General features: G+C 32.6%; 1 protein-coding gene across 1 annotated transcript in view; it reads left to right on the top strand.

Annotated features, from left to right (window-relative positions):
- Positions 1-21,151, top strand: part of LOC148310208 (gustatory receptor for sugar taste 64f-like) — a 37,617-nt gene that overhangs the window by 5,659 nt on the left and 10,807 nt on the right. The window contains exons 3-14 of the mRNA XM_088258891.1: positions 405-525; positions 857-918; positions 1,631-1,784; positions 2,227-2,345; positions 3,264-3,470; positions 4,781-4,929; positions 5,034-5,156; positions 7,280-7,434; positions 11,791-12,082; positions 13,023-13,112; positions 14,177-14,273; positions 20,587-20,756. Coding sequence (XP_088115017.1) covers positions 452-525; positions 857-918; positions 1,631-1,784; positions 2,227-2,345; positions 3,264-3,470; positions 4,781-4,929; positions 5,034-5,156; positions 7,280-7,434; positions 11,791-12,082; positions 13,023-13,112; positions 14,177-14,273; positions 20,587-20,756 — 1,692 coding nt within the window. The 5' untranslated portion in view covers positions 405-451. The remainder of the gene's footprint in view (positions 1-404; positions 526-856; positions 919-1,630; positions 1,785-2,226; positions 2,346-3,263; positions 3,471-4,780; positions 4,930-5,033; positions 5,157-7,279; positions 7,435-11,790; positions 12,083-13,022; positions 13,113-14,176; positions 14,274-20,586; positions 20,757-21,151) is intronic.

Below are 21,151 nucleotides of genomic sequence, written 5' to 3' on the forward strand. Positions count from 1 at the left end.
TCAAATGGACAGCCCTTGTCACTAGCTATAATCACGATATAAAACCATTATGATTTCTCTATATCGTGTCTCCATAAACGTGTGAACTTTGTTATTAAACCAATCGTTTTTATCCCTTTTACATATATTCATAATATTATATTTATAATGATACGAAGTGCGCATAGGTTGATTTGTTACAACGTCTATATTAATTCAAGGTTCATCGTGTCAACACAAATCAAAGACGATTAAAACGATGTTTACCATATATAAAATAGGGATCTTGTTTGTCAGAACTGTTCAGCAAAGATCTATTTATCTTGTATGGTAAATTTTAAATACAAAATTTACTATACAAGATAATGTACACACAGATGTGTAAAAAAAAATTCTATGAGTAATATGTAATCATTTGATTGTAGATACTGAAAAAATGAGCAGAAAACAGCTTGCCTAAAGAAAACAGAACATGCCAAAGATACATCCTCTTTCGGTACATTGGGCCAAACCAAATCAAAAAGCAAATAGTCCACTTTTTCAAAGGTAAGTTTCATCGAGAAGAGCGATATAAAACTGCTGGATGCAGAAGACGCCCGCATGCAGTAGTGGAAAGACGGCTGATAGAGAAGAAGAAAGAAGAAGTTTCATCAATTTTCTTTTTAGAAATTCATCCGGGAAGGATTATTTGATAGACATTCAGACGAGATGCCGAGGGAGCCATTCCAGAATCTTGTTTCCTTTAAAACAATTTATTTTAAAGAGATTTCACACATATATTTTTTTAAATGCTTACAAGCGTTACTCTTTATTTTTGATCTTGAAAAAAATATTAACTTATCTATAAATATTTTAAATAAAACATCTTACATTTCAGGACTCCTAAGTTGTCGGACGAAGAGTCAGTTCCTGCCACGAAAGAAATAGTTGTATTCAACGGTAAGGCTTCTTCGTTATAAATTTTAACATCTCAACAAAGATGAAGAAGAATGTGGAACTCTGGATATTTACAGGGCTATCGATTTCGTATTGATTTTTTGATAGCATTAAATAAATCATAATCATGTTTTTTTCCATTATTTTCTTTTCGTAGTTTTCCACCCAAATACGGTATATTATTATAGGTATATCAACAGATATGAAGCATGTATTTTTTTATACGAAAGGAAATATGATGTGAATAAAATACCCGCTATAAAACTTAAAATTTAATTTACTTGTAAAACCACATAAATATGATATTTCTACATAGTTTGTTTTGCCAGTATATAGAACGTTGAAAACTTTAAAATACCTATTGCATCATTAAGTCAAAATTGCATATTTTCGAGTTAACGTTTTTTGCCAGTACACCAACATTTCCCTACGTATAAAATATATGATTGGTCTCTGTTGAGAAACCTATGTAACCTAATACTATTTTATTAAAACCTCGTATTTGGATTTTTACCAAACTTTTGTGAATCGTTAGTACAGGAACAGTGCTTGCACTTACGAGAAATTAGAGATGTATGTATGTAATTTATGAAAAATGTGTCTCTACTGTTGTATCCGTAAAAAAATAATACACACATGTTGTATGCGTGCATAGTATTTATATAAATACATTTATGTGATCAAAATAATTGCTGATGTTTTATTTTCTTTTCAGAGATTTTTCCCGAACAGAAAAGTGCTGATTTTGAGACAGCATGGGTGGAAAACAATACGTTCCACAGAGCTATTGGTCCCATACTTATTGTAGGACAATGTTTCGGAGTTTTACCTGTAAAGGGCTTGCTTGCGCCAGACGCTTCACATCTCAAGTACGTTTAAGTGCATTATCTTTAAAATCTTTTGTCCGCCTCTGTGGTGTAATGGTCAGCGTGTTTAGCTACCGTGCTGGAGGTCCCGGGTTCGATTCCCAGGGGGGGGGGGTGAAAATAAATATTAGTGATTTCACACTGTAATATTTATTCAATATTACCCTGGACTGGTTCCTGAAGCGCAAGAGTGATCACCTTGCCTTCATGTAAGTAATGATCAAGATAACACTGCGTCGATTTGATGCAGTGCCCTATGCACCATTAGGTGCGGATAAGGGTTATAAAAAAAAAATATCTTTAAAAAGCATTTATTGGGTTTTTGTTTAGTTATTATTGCAAACATTTGGTAGAAATATAATGCAATGACTGAAAACAAAATCATTTAGTTATTTTGTAATTTATTTTCACTGCGCCAACTTTATCGTAAGTATTTTCATTGTAGATTTTCTTGGATACATTGGAGAGTATTGTACACTATTCTAATTATGACGATCACTGCTCTGATGATGATTTTCTGTTTTACAAGAATGGTCATGAATTCCGTTGATATATACAAAACAAGTAAGTTATGCTCATTGGGGTGAATATTATATTATGGTATGGTAGGTCTCTCTCCGGTGGTCTCCGGTGGAATGAATGCGACTTAACGAATGCTGAGCCTTAATGTAAGTAACGATCAAGCTAGAACTGCGTCAATACAATGCAATGCCTTATGCATCATTGAGTACGGATAAGGGTTAAAAGAAGAAGAACTGGTCAACATTGTCCTTGTTGTCTTTTGTAAATGACTTTAGAAGAGAAAAAAATATCAAAATTGTCTACAAGACCTAATAGCATCAAAATGAATCTGAATTTTTTTAATGAACTCAGTACATACTACTGTCCGTTCATATTTATTTTACTTTATACATATTTATACTGTACATATTTATACATATTTATTTTAAAAACTAACTAACCATCACGCCGCTTCCCCGCAGGGGTAGGCAGAGACAATAGAACGCCACACCACTCTGTCATTGCAAACATTCTTCGCCTCTTCCACGTTCATACATCTCCTCATACATACCCGCCGATTTTTTCGACTCCTAACCTGACCACTTTCAAGTATTTGGCATACTTGATCGTGCCAAGTTTTTTTCGGTCTTCCTCTGCTCTTTTTTTCAATTACATTCGCCTCATAATTTTGTTTTACCGTTCTTTCCTCACTCATTCGTTCTACACGTCCAAACCATCTCAACACACCTTTCTAAATTTATTTTTGTCTATTTTATTCATGTTTATATTTATTTCACCTGTGATATATATTTAGTTAGCCAATGTAACAACTGGAGATAAAATAACTGTAGATTCACTGTAAGTCATATTGATGATCTTCTCTCTGACCCTTATCTGCACTCGGAGGGTGCATATCCAAAGATCTACGCAGGGTTAGGGGTGCGATATTCTTATACTCATAAGATTATTGTGTATTTTCAGTCAGCCTGATGTTCTACAGTGTCGCCTTCTCTTCCTTGGTACTCTTCCTGCGCCTGGCTCCCCGCTGGCCTGATCTGGGGAGAGCCCTGGCGCAAGGAGAGTCCCGCCATAGTCCACTCTTCCACCAAAGTCAGAACCGAAGGAGAAAGCGACCTCTTCGAACTAGATTCAATATCTGTTGCTTTGGAGTTCTCTTCTTTGCCCTTGGTATATATCGATTATTTCTCTTCTATGGGTTTCTTTTGACCTCACGTTCTTGATAATATTCTTTAGTTATAAAAGTAAAACACCTGATAAGGACCACTTTTGCTTTTATTAATGTAACCACGACTAGATTCGAGAACTACTGGAGATGTTCTCACAACAAACAGTCTGTTATTTTACTTACAACATTTTGAGTTTGTCCAAATACTTGTTCACAAAATCTAGATTATCTCCATATTAATATCTCTATTACACGAGTTATTTTCATATAATTTTTTGACATCCAACTCAGGATTCGGACCTCACATAATAATAAAAGATTTTCTGCTAAATAAAAAGCTTCTTTTCATCTCAGCAATAGATGTCTCTAGTGAAGTTCTAGTAATTCAAGATTAATGTTTCAAAATTGGTTCATATATATAGAACTTCCAAGAATTTGAGTAGTGTGGTTGTCAAAATGGGTAGAATTGGTGAATGTTACACGTGTGTAAAGTGATAAACCAGCCTATGACAGACGTCAGCCCCGTAAATGCCAGACTTCCATATTATTCTTCATCTTTGATGAGATGTCAAAAAATAACCACTTGAGATGTTCTCATCAACAAACAGTCTGTTTTTTACTTGTTAACAACAATATCTGTGGTTCTTGAAACTAGTCGCGTTTACATTAATAAACATCATCAAATCAGCGGATCGGCAACAAATAATTTGTATTTTCATTTGATAATGACAACCTCTTTAGCTTTCTAAACTAGTCGTGTTTACATTAATAAACATCATCAAATCAGCAACACACAGTTTATATTTTCACCTGTTGATGACAACATCTGTCGTTCTCAAAACTAGTCGTGTTAACGTTAAAAAAAAACAAAACTGGTCTTATTAACACTAAACAGGTGTTTTTTTTTCTTAAATCATGTTATTCCACATAGTTAATGCCAAACCAAAAAATTGTAATTTAGAATTTATGTTTAACTTGGTAAAAACTATGATTTCTTTAAATCTCTCGTGATACGTGTTTCGATGCATTTCGCATCTTTTTAAATATACGGTGTTGAAAATGAAATTGAAAATGTTGAAAATGATGCGGAATGCATCGAAACACGTCTCACAATAGATTTTAAGAAATAGCGGTATGAACCAAGTAAAACTTAAATTAAAAATGGATAGATTTAACTTTAAAGTGACTGCCGAATCAATAAATAAAAATAAACATAACATTAGGTATTTTATTCAATCACATATTGGAATACTATATAATTACTTATTTAATATAATTTTGATTTTATTTAAAAATACTTCTTTCTTTGTAGTCGAGCACGTGTTGAGTATTATATCTGGAGTAGTATTAGCCCATGATTGCCGAAAAAATGGGTCGACTTTGGAGAACTATTTCTCGAAATCATTTCCGGATGTCTTTTATTTCACGTCTTATTCGAATACCAAAGCGGCGTTTTTGCAGGTAAACACTACAAACGGTTCTTTGCAACCAAAAAGCTGGAACATAGTATCTTTTGCCATTAAAAAAAGAGAATAATAAAATTTGTATTCATATTTCTTTTACAGCCTGTAAACTTTTGCGTGACTTTTAATTGGAACTTCATAGACCTTTTCATAATGGTAGTGAGCATTGCCCTGGCGGATCGACTAGAACTCCTAGCTGACCGACTGGATTCAATGGCAGGGAAGGTAAACAACATACAGTAAAACCTCGATATAATGGACCTCTATTTAACGAACTAAGGACAAAAATCCGGTGAAATGTAGAAAAATTAAAAACGTCATATTCATATTAATTTTTCAAACCCTTACCCGCACCCCAATGGTGCATAGGGCACTGCAGCATAAACACAGTGTTATCTTGATCGTTAACACATGAAGGAAAGGTGATCAGCCCTCCGCTTCAGGAACCAGTCCAGGGTAATATTGAATAAATATCATGGTGAATTAATCACTTTTATTTATTTGACCCCCCTGGCGATCGAACCCGGGACCTCCAGAACGGTAGCCGAGCGTGCTGACCATAACACTACGGAGGCGGACATGTAATATTGTACATGCTTAAATTCAAATGTCGCCCACGGTCATCACGTCATACGTCAATATACATATATAACTATATTATACGCATTTTCGTAATTTTAGAGAATTGATTACATAATAAAACAGCAAAATTTCAAAGTTCAAACTAAATTTGATTCCTTTTTTCAAAGCAGGATAACCGAAAGCAAGTATGTTGATATCAAACAGCTACGTCACTTCACAGCGAGTGTGCGAAGACTATAAATAGAATTTTGTTTGTGTATTGTATTGTTATTATTTCTCAATACAGTGTTATTATTTTTTTTAAAGTATTTTCATTTATACTAAATATATTTTTATACAACGGACTTTCGGCTTTAACGGACACCCCTCCTCCCAAATAGTCTGTTATGTCGAGGTTCTACTGTATTTATAAAAAATTCGTAAGTAGCATATACAAGAATACTATTTTTGAAATAAATTGTTGTACACATTGTATTATTTTGTTCATCTCGCCTTTGTTTGCCTTCAAGTTTAATGTGTATAATAGCATTCCTTCAACTAATGGAAGATTTTTATGTAAACGCTATTTTTACGAGCGGTTTTTCCGAAGTTTTTTAATCGATGGTTTTACCAAAAACCATCCTTTGAAATCGCCGGTCATTAACAAAACTTGATATCGTCTAAATGAAGTGTTTTCGTACGCGAACAAGAATGTTTCAGCTTTGTATTTAATACAGATTTCATCTTCTTCTTCTTGGTGTGGGCCTTGTGGCATGTTTTTGAGAGGGATTAGCCTCCTGCGATGTCAATCCATCTCTTTAGTGGTCTGCCCGGGAGTCGTCTCAGATGAAAAAATATATGTAATTTGTGCGCCGTAACTAACGGATATATAATATTTACATTTTTGACATCTCAACATGGATGAAGAAGAATATCGTGGGTAAACAGGCAAAAAACGTTAAGTCTAAAATCCCTGTTTAAATAATCCCTGTTATTTCAAGCTTTTAGCTTGAATAAAATAAAGTTGAATTTACTTTCAAAACCACATATATTTACATTTCAAATTACTTAGTGTATTTTGCCAGTTTATAGAACGTTGAAAATATTATAATATGCATCATTAAGTCAAAATTGCATATTTTCTAGTTAACGTATTTTGCCAGTAGGTATGGACACACGATATGGAAGTCTTTTTTTTTTTTTTTTGAATTACCTAACGTCCAAGTGACTCTGAAATCTAGCTACGGCTTATGCAACACCGTTTATCATGTCCCTACTCAGGCTTCAACTTTAAAAGTTTCATAGCCTATGCCTACTTGTGAGTGGATTTACTCTTTATGTTTAAAGTTACTATAATTTCATGTAATTCATGAGTGAAAATTCTAGGCAAAAACACTCGCTATCTCGCTAGAGGCATGAGTTTATACATTTCAATGATTCTAAGTTAGCAGTGAATTTACTTAGGTGTATGATTTTAATTCTTGATTTTACTCAGGTAGTGAATGGATATGGAAGTCTGTGTATTTACTGTCAAATGCTGATTAAGTGATAACTTTGTACGCGTGCAACATTCACCATTAATCAAATTTTTGGAACTCATGTTAAGATAACCCATATTTGTGAATAAGTATTTGGACACTTTCAAAATGTTGTGAATATAATATTTGGTTTGCTGAGCAGATTCTTATAAGTGTTTTACACATTTACACACACTGTTTCCCTAGCTTCGTTCACATCAAATTTACATTGTATTTTTAATAACTTTTAATTAATTCATTTTACAACAGCACCTTCCACAACAGTTCTGGAAAGCGGCACGTCTGGAGTTCTCCAACTTGGCTCAGTTAGTTCGGAAAGTGGATAAGTACATCAATGAGATAGTTCTTCTGTCCTTTGCCAATAATCTGTACTTCATTTGCCTGCAACTGTTCAATAGCCTGAAGTAAGTCCTAATGTAACATAAAATATATCTTAATTGCTAAGCCTACTCTATTTGTCTAAGTGTTAGTTTAATATTTACCTATTTCTGAGTATGTTTGATACGTTACATATCGCTCACTCCTTTCAAGAACGTCATAAATAAAATAAAAACTTGATTTTTCAGGAGAACGTTTTTAAAGTTTGAAAATATAATACAATGTAATAAAAATAAATATCAAGCCAATTACTGAACTTTTTACTGTGCAACAGATCTTTTTAGGTAAAACCTGAAGGTTTTTTCTCCATTTGAAAAATATTTAGTTTATTTAAAAAAATAATAAACAATACATTTTCTTCAAAATGCAAAAAACAACACTTTCTGCCCTGTAGCGGGTAAATATTGTGTTAAAAATATGCCGCTTTTGCTGGGATTTAGTACATTTTCTGGGCATTCCGAAAACATGCACTACTGAAAATTTACGATTTTTTTTATTTATGACCTTCTTGAAAGGAGTGAGCGATATGTACATTACTCAAAAATTGAGTAATGTACGTATATAACGAATAGAAGGTGTAATTTACAATTTTGAATACTGCTGATTGAATGATATATATTAATAGTACAGGAGATAAGCTCTGAAGAGATTATCCATTTTTACCTCCGATAAAATAATAATAAAAAATGTTTCGTGCAGCCAAAAACTTAGAAATTTGCAAAAAAAACATTTTGCCAAAATATTTTTTTTAAAGGACATTATTGAGTTAGTGTTAACACTTGCAGAAAAGTGTAGAAGGATAAGTTAATTTTTCAAAGAAGAATTAGTAAAATTACGAAATCTATATATATATATATATATATATATATATATATATATATATATATATATATATATATATATATATATATATATGTATATAAATAAATATATATATATATATATATATATATGTGTGTGTGTGTGTGTGTGTGTGTGTGTGTGTGTGTGTGTGTGTGTGTGTGTGTGTGTGTGTGTGTGTGTGTGTGTGTGTGTGTGTGTGTGTGTGTGTGTGTGTGTGTGTGTGTGTGTGTGTGTGTGTGTGTGTGTGTGTGTGTGTGTGTGTGTGTGTGTGTGATACTGATACTTTAGATTCTTCAATACAGGTTGTCAAAATTGTATAAAAAAACAATTGAAAAGAAGAGATTGGAGGAAATAATATGTAGTACATGTGGTTTGGACAGTCAATTTTGTCTGATTTACCTTACTTTTAGTAGATAAATGTGAAATCACAAATGTTATCCTCAATTGTGATGCACAATACCTTTTGTTTTATTCAGGCGTTCAATATTTAATTTTCAATATGTTTTTATACGAAGTAAGTATCTGAATTTCCTTCAATGATCTTATAGCCAAACAGTAGAAGACAACGAAGAAGTGTGTGAGAACCAAAATAGGTGAGGAATGGGCCATCTTATGCTTGAAATATAGCTAATGCATTATTATCTCCTCAAAATGAATCATGCTTACCATATATGAAAAATCATTTTGGAAGAAATATAAAAAACACCCATGTATTCAATGTGACATCGCATTTATTCATGGAAAAAGTAAAAGTTAATGAAACTTAAATTTATTTAGTGTTATCAGCATTGTTCATGGAGACATAAATAGTTTGTTTTGTTTTATCAAGATTAAAGTTTTAAAAAATAAATTGGTCCCATCCAGTCAAAATTGTTACATTCAAGAAAATATTTAAAAAAAAAACAAATTATTAACCCATAAATTATTTTGTGTATTAATTTTAAATCAAACACAGATTTTTTGAGTCTACTAAGTTGTATTTAATTAACAAAAACACATTAAAAATTATATTGTGACAATTGTTTCGCCTTGTTAGGGCATTATCAAACGAATGTTCGTTAAAACGAATTCGTTTGATAATGCCCTAACAAGGCGAAACAATTGTCACAATATAATTTTTTATTTGTTTTTGTTAATAAAATACAACTTAGTAGACTCAAAAAATCTGTGTTTGATTTAAAATTAATACATAAATTAAAATGGAATTCTACTAATTAAACGCCAAATCAATAAATACATAAATTATTTTTCAAAGAAATTTGTTAACTTGTTACATATAATTCAGTAGTATTTTAGTTGTAATATTTAAAAAATATCAATTTGTGCATTATTTAATCATATTATTTTGCTGCTATATTTTTTAGTGGGGGGTTATTTTCTACATCCCCTCATGGGTGCGCAACAGCTATCAGCTAACCAGGGTTCGGAATTAAAAATTAAAAGAATCGGAGAAAAAATTAGCCATATGGAGTGGTGTACAAAATGTGCAACTTGAGATTTAAATACCGTTTATGAATTAAAGACCTTTTCTCGGTTTAATTCCGAACCCTTAAACAAGAGTGCGTTCACACACAAAGTGGCTGTCTGTTTCCCGGTTTTCGTTAGATTTCTTTCACTCGACTGAAAACCACCCAAACATTCACAGCCAAAATCAACTGTCGACTCGATTTTTTATTTTATTTATTTATTTCACGGATACATACATTTTTATTATTTTACTATATGTAGTACGGCTCTTTAGGCATGGCCTGTGTTGAGCCGAAATACTTACATGTTAATACAATTTATTATTATTATTATTTGTTAAATTAATTGTAAATCAAGGGTAGCCAACCCGTGGCCCGCTGGGAGTCTACTTGTGGCCCGCGGAGCATTTAATTTTTTTCCCTTAAGTATACATAAAACTACCAAAAGAATATTCCATTGTGCGTAGTTCCATATTTGGGTATATTTCACTATCGTGGCAATTTCTTCTATGGTATATTCGTGTTAACAAACAATCACAACATTTCGCGATCGACTTATAAATACACATTGATAAGAATACAAGCTGCTAAACCGACTCAAAGCCAAAATGATATACAAAAGCTATTTTGCAATAGCCATGATACTAGCAAAAAATCGAAGCAATGTTCAGATGGTGAAATGGTTAAGAAATGTTTGGAGAGTGTCGTTAAAATTCTGTGTCCAGAACAGAAAACGGATTTCTCTTTGTTAAATCTTCTTTAAAAAAACAATATAATTCATGTTTGCGTTGAATAAAAAAAGCTATATTGTTTTACGGACCGGTAAGAAATCTCATTTTTAAAATCTGGCCCGGCTGCTGAAAAGGTTGGCCACCCATGTTTGTGAATCATGTTAAAAAGAGGTCGCTCACGTATTACTGCATCTCATAATCTTTACTGCTTCAATCGAGGATTCTTACACGATCACAATAATTACCTAATTTGATACAGCTAAAACAAAAACTTGCGGCCGTTTAGTGTACTGTTTTGTTTGCATATATCTAGCTATAATCTTCTTCCTGGCTCCTGGTTGGGGTCGGCTCTCCTTATTCTCAGGTTGTAGGTCCTTCTACTATATACAACGTCACCTAGGCCATGGCTTCGAATCATGTTTTCTTTCTGTAGCATCCATGAATTTTTCGATCTCCTTCTGGATGTCTTTCGAGGTAGATCCATGGCGATTGCCAGGTTTACAACATGTTCAGGTTCTCTACACCCTTTATGGCCATACTATCTCAATTGCCTTTCCCATGCCTTACTATTGATGTATGTTACTCCCAGTTTTCCACGAATGCGTGAACTCTTCATTGTACTCTTAATCGTCTCTTAAGGGACACTCTCTAGAGTGCGAGTGTTTTTGCCTAGAATTTTCACTCATGAATTTTCATTAAATTATAGTAACTTTAAACATAAAGAGTAAATCCACTCACGAGAAGGCATAGGCTATGAAACTTATAAAGTTGAAGCCTGAGTAGGGACATGATAAGCGGTGTCGCATAAGCCGTAGCTAGATTTCAGAGTCACTTGGAAGCCAGGTAATTAAAAAAAAATCTCTAGGGTTCACCACGGTACAGCAGTAATTCTCGCTCCCAGGATAACAGAATACGATCTTCTTCTTCTTCTTCTTCTTCTTTTTGATGGCTTTTCACCCATTTAGGGTGTTATAGCCAGTGTCGAGTTATTTTTTATTTACACTTTTACATTTGACTTTCAAGTGTTAGTATTCCTGTTAGTGGGGTTAGTTTTATTAGTAATGTTAGTTTGTTTAGTGAGTTTTCATACACCTTTACAAATTTATACAATTAATTTTAAGATATTTACAAATTATTTTGTATACAAGTTTCTTAGGGGATGTTAATAAGGTTAAGATGTTAGTGGGAAATGGAACGATTATGCTGGAGAGGTCTGAAAGGAAGCTCGGGTAGCCGTCATTCAACGGGCACCCGAAGAACATGAGATCTAGATCCTCCTCTTCAAGACGACATTCACAGAAGATGATCAGCGATTCCAGTAGACAGTTGATATTGGCTCTAGACAGCGCAGCTTTGTGCGTGGACGTCGGCATAGGCCTTCACGCGGCACGCCTAGCCGCAGTTTTGCACCGCACCGCCCACAGCCCCGACGCTTGTTCAGGCCGCAAGTGCGCGCCGGGTGCGCGTGCAGGCCGCTGCGGCGGTTCACGCACGTGCTGTACTTTGTGTTCTCGTTCGGCTTCCTGCTGACGCGCTCGCTCGTGGTGGCCATGGCCGCCGCCAGCATCAACAGCCAGGCGCGCCGCCCGGCTGTGTCGCTGTACGCCGTGCCATCCGAGTCCTACTGCCAGGAGGTGAGCGCCAAACCAAACTACTTTTTTGTTTGTTTTATGCATTAATTTTAATACAAACACAGATTTTTGAGTCTACTAAGTTGTATTTTATTAACAAAAACATATAAAAAATTATACTGTGACAATTGTTTCGCCTTGTTAGGGCATTATCAAACGAATGTGAAGATCAAATGGACTACGGTCCTTATGTAGCTTTACAATTCTTAGTGACAGTTTTAACATGTGAAGCAATAATTTATGGGAGACAACAGTAGCTAATGGGGGTGTAGGTACGTACCCTTATATTTATTAATCTTCACATTCGTTTTATAATGCCCTAACAAGGCGAAACAATGTCACAATATATATATATTTTTTTTTTAGTAAAATACAACTAAGTAGACTCAAAAATCTGTGTTTGATTTAAAAGTAATACTAAAATTTAAATGGAGTTCTACAAATCAAACGCCAAATCAATAAATACTTTTTTGTACTTGTTATTATAATATATTATATAGTTGTTATTAAAATATATATTATATCGCGCACTCCTTTCAAGAACGCCATAAATCAAAAAACTTGATTTTTCAGGAGAACGTGTTTAAAGTTTAAAAATATAATACAATGTATGAAAAATAAATATCAAGGCACTTATTGAACTTTTTACTGTGCAACAGATCTTTTTAGGTAAAACCTGAAGGTTTTTTCCCCATTTGAAAAATATTTAATATATTTAAAAAAATAATCAAATAATACCTTTTCTTCAAAATGCAAAAACAATACATTCTGCCCTGTAGCGGGTAAATATTAAGTTAAAATATGCCGCTTTTGCTGGGAGTTAGTAAATTTTCTGGGCGTTACGAAAACATGCACAACTGAAAATTATCGATTTTTGATTTATGACGTTCTTGAAAGGAGTGAGCGATATGTACACTTATAAGTTTTATACATAACGTAAAAGGTTCGGCGTTTTTTGGATCAAGTAACTACAGATGTAGTGGCACTCACAGGACTAAACTTTTTCTACGTCACCAGAGGACTCATCCTTACCGTAAGTTACATTTAATTATGTTCAAAACACAAAGTATTGTTATAATTATTTCATGGATATCTCAAAAAACTAAAATAAAACTTATATTTTTCATATTGATTATAATAATAATATAATCCAACACACATAACATTTAGTTGAAGTAACCTTGAGATTTGGGCAATAAAGCTCTTTAACATGCTTTCATTGTCCACACAATCATTAAATAACGAAACTTTGTATAAAAGATCTATCAGTCAATGAATAATGCATTAAGCTAAAAACCACACTCAAATTGTTGAAATAAATTATATCCAGGATTCGGACCTCACATACTAATAGTTTCTGCTCAATAAAAAGCTTCTTTTCATCTCACCAATAGGTGATAATTCATGTCTCTGGTGAAGTTCTAGTGATTCAAGAACAAGGTTTCTAAATTGGTTCATATATAGAACTTCCAAGAATTTGAGTGGTGTGGTTGTCAATAATGGGTAGAATTGGTGAATGTTACACTTGTGTAAAGTGATCACTTAAACCAGCCTATGACGGTCGTCAGCCCCGTAAATGTCCAGACTTCCATATGTCTTCTTCATCTTTGCTAGATGTCAAAAAAAAATTATGAAAAATAACTCCCATAATTGGAGATAATCCAGATTTGTATTTGGACACACTCAAAATGTTGTAGCTAAAAACCCATTTAAATCGCGTCATTCGGCCACGTCATCCATGATTGAAGATGTGCCTGGCGGAAATTTCCGCGGGTGTTCATTGGTTATTATGTATGGTTCCCCATTTAAACTCTTGATAGATTTGAATCCAAAATTTAGAGAAGTGAAGAGATTGAGGTATATAATATGAAATCCCCAGGAGGTCACATTTCTGTAAATTTAAACTGTTAATAAATTTATGATTTAAAAAATCAATGAAGTTATTTATTGAAAATGCTTGATGGAATTCAATTTGTGTTTTTTTTAAATATCTTTTTAGTATTTTTAAAAATATATTTGTATAAATAGTTTTAGGAAATTATGCTGCTGAAAGTTGTATAACGTATTTTGACGTGATTTTTTTACTATTTTCACTAGATAGCTGGAACGATTGTAACGTATGAGTTAGTGCTGGTCCAGTTCAACGCAAGTCCTCCACCGGTTACTGCCAACATCACCGTCACGGACCATCATTGTGGCATTACCTCGTGAAGAACAAACAGGAATAAATAAAACCTGCCTTTGTAATCATTTTAGAATAAGGATCATTGAAAAGATAAGGTGGTATGGACATGTGGAGCGAATGAATAACGAGAGAATGACTAAGAAAGTGCGTTTGGCGAATGTAAGTGGGAGAACAGAACGAGGACGGCCGAAAAAGACTTGGCACAATCAGTCAGAACCTAAAATATGATAGTGTCAAAAGTCTGCGTAATTGGTGGGCAAGTGTGACTAGATGTATGGATGTGGAGGAAGCTAGAAGTGTATGTCAGGACAAAAGAGTGTGGCGTTTCATCCTCTCAGCCTATCCCTGCGTGGAAACGGCAGTATTAATAGTCATTTATTTGTTAAAAATATATAAGTACAAATACGTCCATATATACATAAATACATATACATATTTTTGGTGGTTGCGAAGATCAACCATCCATCTTACCTGTCTTGTCGGTGTAGTTCTTTTTTTCGTACTTTTTTAATATTTATTATATATATCCATATAATATTCACCCAGAAAAAGAAAAAAAAAGTAAAATATAAGTTAATGACACAATTTTTACAATATTAACTCTTGATCGTTAGTTTACCCCCTATTTTTAATAAAATATTTTTTCAATTATGTATTTCAAAAACTATCACGAGTTATTTTCATATAACATACTTCAGTATTATCAGTCATGTTCCTACGTACAAGCACAATTGACGCTATGAATACACATAAAACATTGGTTTAGTTAATACAAATGTTTTATTTTATATACGAAAAATAAACAATTAAACATTATTTGATATTTTATTTTAAACAAACACGTTACCTTGAACTATAATTTTCAAATATATAGTTTAGTAGGTACCTAAGAGTTTATAGAGGTAGTAGGTATATAGAATATTTCCAAAAATTAATCTCAAAATTAATGATGGTTTCTGCTAATTTATTTATTTTATTATTGTGCTCTTATTAGGTACAGTAAAAACTTTCAACATTTGAATTTTACAGATTTTAAGTATGTAGTCATGTCTCAAGTTGACAAGCCTTCTCCCTATGCTCCACTTTGCCTTGCAATATAATATGTCGCTCACTCCTTTTAACAACGTCATACGTCAAAAAACTTGATTTTTCAGGATAACGTTTTTAAAGTTTGAATATAATAAAATGTATAAATAATAAATATCAAGCCATTTATTGAACTTTTTACAGATTTGTGCAACAGATCTTTTTAGATAAAACCAGAAGGTTTTTTCTCCATTTGAAAAATATTTAGTAGAAATAGTACATTTTCTGGGCATTCCGAAAACATGCACAACTGAAAATTGACGATATTGAAAGGAGTGAGCGATGTATTACTTGGAATTTCTATTCACTAATAAAATAACTAAATTACTCTAGCATTATTTTGTTTATAGTATCTATCTCTCTTTTATTAAAAAATTTTACTGTAATAATTAGAAAAATGATATCTTGGCAATACCTTACAAGTTGTAACGCTTAAAATGCGTTTCCTGAAAAGTACCAATTCGTCACTCACCTAAAGTTTTGGTGAAAGTAGACGATTGTTGCAGTGATTACAGCATCACGAAAAACGAAAATAAGCACTAGGAAAGAAGCTTTTATTGGACTAATATAAATAAAAATTGTGATAATTTTTTCCACGTAAAACACGTAGAATTCATTTTTTCAGCTCTTTTTGATCAAACACGAAGGAATATAACAAATAAATTATTTCATAACTCAAACAAACGTCATTTTTCATCGTGTAGCGTTAGTAAAAATAAGTACTAGGGATGAAGTTTTATTAGACTAATGTAAATAAATATTGTGAAAGTTCTTGCTTTATAAAATGCAAAACTCGTAAAATTAATTTATTTTCAGCTGTCTTTGATCAAACACGAAGGAATATAACATATTAACTATGCATTTCATACTTCAAACAAACATTATCATTTTCCATCGTGTAGCAGTAACCACAGGTAACATTGAAACTTAATGACACTTGTGATCGATGTGATAAATGATGGCCAGAGAGTAAACAATTTGTTGTACGAGTATACAGCTTTCATAATGCATTTCCCATAGATTGTATCGCTATGCCCATTCTAGCAAACTTTACATCGTATATAAATACAATTTACGTTTTTCCAAACCTTTAGAAATGCAAAGTTTTACTTGAGAGGTGGAGTTAGCAAAGAATTTAAATATTTGAGCGGATAAGTACTATAAATTGGCACTACCTGAATATACGAGAATCGTTTTTTATTTTTTAATATTTGGTAAGGTATTTCAGATATTGAATTATGAATAAAGGCGTTAAGCAATATTTGGAAAAGTTGTGGAAATCTGGCGAAGAATGGTCAGCAATCAACTCTCAACAACCGCCATTGACTATCTCCACACAAATACTGTCAAAGTAAGTTAATTTAAAAATAATATGAAGGTCTCTTTGTACTTTCGGATTTATTTAAAGATAATGAATAATAATAAAACCCTTATCCGCACCCCAATGGTGCATAGGGCACTGTGTCATATTAACGCAGTGTTATCTTAATCGTTTACACATGAAGGAAGGTGATGAGCCCTCCGCTTCAGGTACCAGTCCATGGTAATATTGAATAAATATTACAGTGAAAAAATCACTTATATTTATTTTACCCCCCTTGGGAATCGAACCCGGGACCTCCAGAACGGTAGCCGAGCGTGCTGACCATTACACTACGGAGGCGGACTAAAGATACTGGAAGAAAATTGAAATATGATTTCAATTTGAGGAACTTGCCGGTTTCGAAGACCGGTAGACATTATGATTAAGTTATAATAAAATATTTATAGTGATTTTAAAACAAAGTTACATTTTAATTATAAAATTAAAATAATTTAATTTTGAAAATAAACTATTTAACTAAAACCCAATAAAATCATTTATATCAAATGCTTTCTTAGCACATTATAAGTATATCGAAACGTTTTTTTTTTAAAAAAGGGAAACATCTGTTTTTATTATTTTACAAACATTTTAATTTAATGCTTTTTCTGTGAGCCTAAGCGGCTCATTATTAGAAATAGGTATCGAATTCTGGTAGAGTGGGTTCGAACCGAAAAACTCTTACTTAGTCCGCGACACTAACCACGGGACCACAACCCGACCACCTAAATTTCTTAAATAATATACTTAGCGTAGATAAATAATTAATTACATTTAATAATATTATTTCAGACCTACAATTCCTGAAAAAAATATCTCAAAAGATTTTGTCATAATGGAGGGTATGTTATTTTTCAAATATTATTTTTATGACAGCTTATGTTATATTTACATGAAAATTTATTACAATGCATAAATACTATAAAACACTAAAAAAATCTAAAATATTTTCACTTTATACAGAGCGAGCCAGACAGATGATTTTTGGTGAATTTTTGTTGAAGTCACCAAAAAATATATGATAAAAAGTGACTTAAACTTTTAATTCTTCTATCCCTTATACGCACCCAATAATGGATAGGGCACTGCACGCACACACTTAATTTAAAACGTATTGCAAAATTAACGAGAATATTTTTTTTCAGAACTGATTGCACCCAATCTAATGCCTAATTTTGGACCCTTACCAAGGCATAATCTAAAAGAGGATACTTTTTATCGAGCTATTGGTCCTGTACTCACTTGTGGACAATTCTTTGGTATCATGCCCATCGTTGGAGTGCTAGATACAGATCCAACAAAATTACGGTTAGTTTTTATCAATAATTACAATATACAACATTTTGAGTGTGTCCAAATACTTGTTCACAAAATCTGGATTATGTGAACAAGTGTTTGGACACACTCAAAATGTTGTAAATAAATTATCTGGTCAAACAATAATCTTAAATAATAAAAATGAAAATGGTATTTTCTGGCGTTTCTCATGTGTGTGATTATAATCCAGGATTCGGACCTCACATACTAATATAAGAGTTTCTGCTTAATAAAAGAGCTTCTTTACATCTCACCAATAGATGTCTCTAGTGAAGTTCTAGTGATTCAAGAACAAGGTTTCTAAATTGGTTCATATATATAGAACTTCCAAGAATGTGAGTAGTGTGGTTGTCAATAATGGGTAGAATTGGTGAATGTTACACGTGTGTAAAGTGATCACTTAAACCAGCCGATGACGGTCGTCAGCCCCGTAAATGCCCAGACTTCCATATTCTTCTTCATCTTTGATGAGATGTCAAAAAATAATTACAATATATATCATCAATGTCGTTATCACTGAATTTAATTTTCAACTATTTTCTCCTGTATCCCTCAAGGAAAATATTTATTCGGGGAAAATACAGTATTAGGCGATTGCCGTGTACGCGATAGGCGCCTACTACCGACATCTCAGAATACGCGGCTGCCGTGTACATTTAAAAAACGAGATTTTCCATGATATTATTCAAAAGTATCCCTAGCTGGATATCATACGTATGTACTACGGCCTCGGCTGATGTATTTCGTTTTCTAAAGACGACCCCCGTGTGAGTATGGCTATATAATGACTGACGATTGCTATAATAATTCATTAGAATCTCGGTAAATGTCGCTTCAAACTCACAATAATAGGCACATTTTTTTTTAAACCCTTACCGCACCCCAATGGTGCATAGGGCACTGCTTCATATAAACGCAGTGTTATCTCGATCGATTACACATGAAGGAAAGGTGATCAGCCCTCCACTTCAGGTACCAGTCCAGTGTAATATTGAATAAATATTAGAGTGAAAAAATCACTTATATTTATTAAACCCCCCTGGGAATCGAACCCGGGACCTCCAGAACGGTAGGCTAGCATGCTGACCATTACACTACGGAGGCGGACTCGTGAATACTCGTAATTTGTACATTTAAACAGCGTGAATATATTGGTGATTGCTACCCAAATATAATATGCGATTACTTAAGCCGACCGATGATAGATCATGAACTCTGTAAATGACAAAACAGACATTCTTATCAAACTGATTCGTTTCTGTGAGACATCTATAATAAATAATTTATATTATTAATTTTCTTGCATTTTAATGAGTTTATATAATTATTTTGAGAAACGAAAAGACTTTGTTTTTTGATCCACTAAATTCTTTTATAAAAAACAAACTAGTTTCGGGAACAACCTGTTACCGAAACTTCAGGGTTTAATTTATGACTATAGACTATAATTGTAAATTAAACTATAAATAATTATAAATTAAATAATAAAAAATTAAAATAATTATAAATTAAACTATATTATAAAAGGGTTTAATTTATGACTATAAACTATGGTTGTTGCCGAAACTAGTTGGTTGTTAATAAAAATGTGAGTGACTCAAAAAACAATGTCTTTTTATTTCTCAAAATAATATATCACTTTTAATATTAAAAAAAATAATATATATGTATATATATATATATATATATATATATATATATATATATATATATATATATATATATATATATATATATATATATATATATACATATATATGGTTTTATATAATATTATAATATATACAAAGTTGTTACTGCATTCTATAAAATGCAGTTTCACCAAGAAATCTAAGTACAAAACTAATCTAAATTACAAAGATTTGTTTATTTTTCAGGTTTAAGTTGATTTCGTGGCGAATGGGCTACAGTATGATCATATTTATTGGGCTTTTCACTGTAGGTTTTGCTTGCGTTTACAATTTTATGGGAACACACATCAGTTTTCAAAACTTTGGTATGTATTTATCCAGGTTATTCATGTGGTATGTAAAAAAATAGCATCAATGCTTTTAGATTTATTCAATATAATATATAAAGTTAAATATAATATATTAAATATATGGTTAAATGTAATATATTAAATAAATATATAAAGTCCGCCTCCGTAAAAGTGGAAAAAAGTCGGGGGGTCAATACTTTGAAGGGAACCCAGACACGTCACATCTAAATAATGTACATCGCTATTGTTTAATATTTCTTAATATATAATCATAAAAAAATTGTAAATTACTCGATTGTTATACGTTAAGGTTTCCAGGCCCCTTTTTCTGGAAATCGACTACGGGGCAAGACAAGGTAGACAAACGCTCAATAATATACACAAAAAATCCTCCTTCATTTCAAAGTGAGATTTCGAGTACCTACCTATTTTTATTTGGTAAAATAGTGTTTCAAGTTTTTTCTACGATAGTTCGAAGGTGTTTTATTTTTTGATTCCCCCGGAAACAATTTATAATGTATGATGTTACAATATGCCGAATAATTTCATGAGAATTGTGCATTTGTGTTCACCAGGTAATGTGGTCTTCTACTTCAGCGCATTCCTGACGCACGCGGCTTTCCTGCGCATCTGTCCGTACTGGCCAAAGCTGAACTTGGCCATCGCCAAGGCGGAAATCAAGCGAACTCTTCGTCACGGAAAGCAGCGAACACTCTACCACAGATTCGGGATCTACAGCTTCCTCGTACTATTCTTCGCACTTGGTGCGTTTATTCGAGGCTACCTACCCATTACTTGCATAATTTTTTTCATTTTATTTTTTATTTAATATAGTTACACTTTTAAGTACAACACAATACAATTTCTAAACATTTATACATATGGCAAACTTATAGTTTTAGATTCGCTGTGCCTCTCCAAAAAAGAGACTTAGCTCTTGTGCTTGGAGAGGGACTTACACTCAAAGTTTAATGTTTTATATAATTAATGGTATGATAGTCTTTTTTTTCTCTCAAGATTTATATGTAATGGGCATTAATTTTTTTCTTTAGAATTTTTATATCTTTTATTTTTTAAATTTCTTTAGGGAGTTTATTGAAATATTTAATTCCCAAATATTTGAAGTTTTGTTGAAATTGT

The sequence above is a fragment of the Brachycentrus maculatus genome, unplaced genomic scaffold, assembly GCF_059751285.1.
Source record: "Brachycentrus maculatus isolate JH-2025_06_01 unplaced genomic scaffold, ASM5975128v1 h1tg000104l, whole genome shotgun sequence".
Lineage (NCBI taxonomy): Eukaryota > Metazoa > Arthropoda > Insecta > Trichoptera > Brachycentridae > Brachycentrus > Brachycentrus maculatus.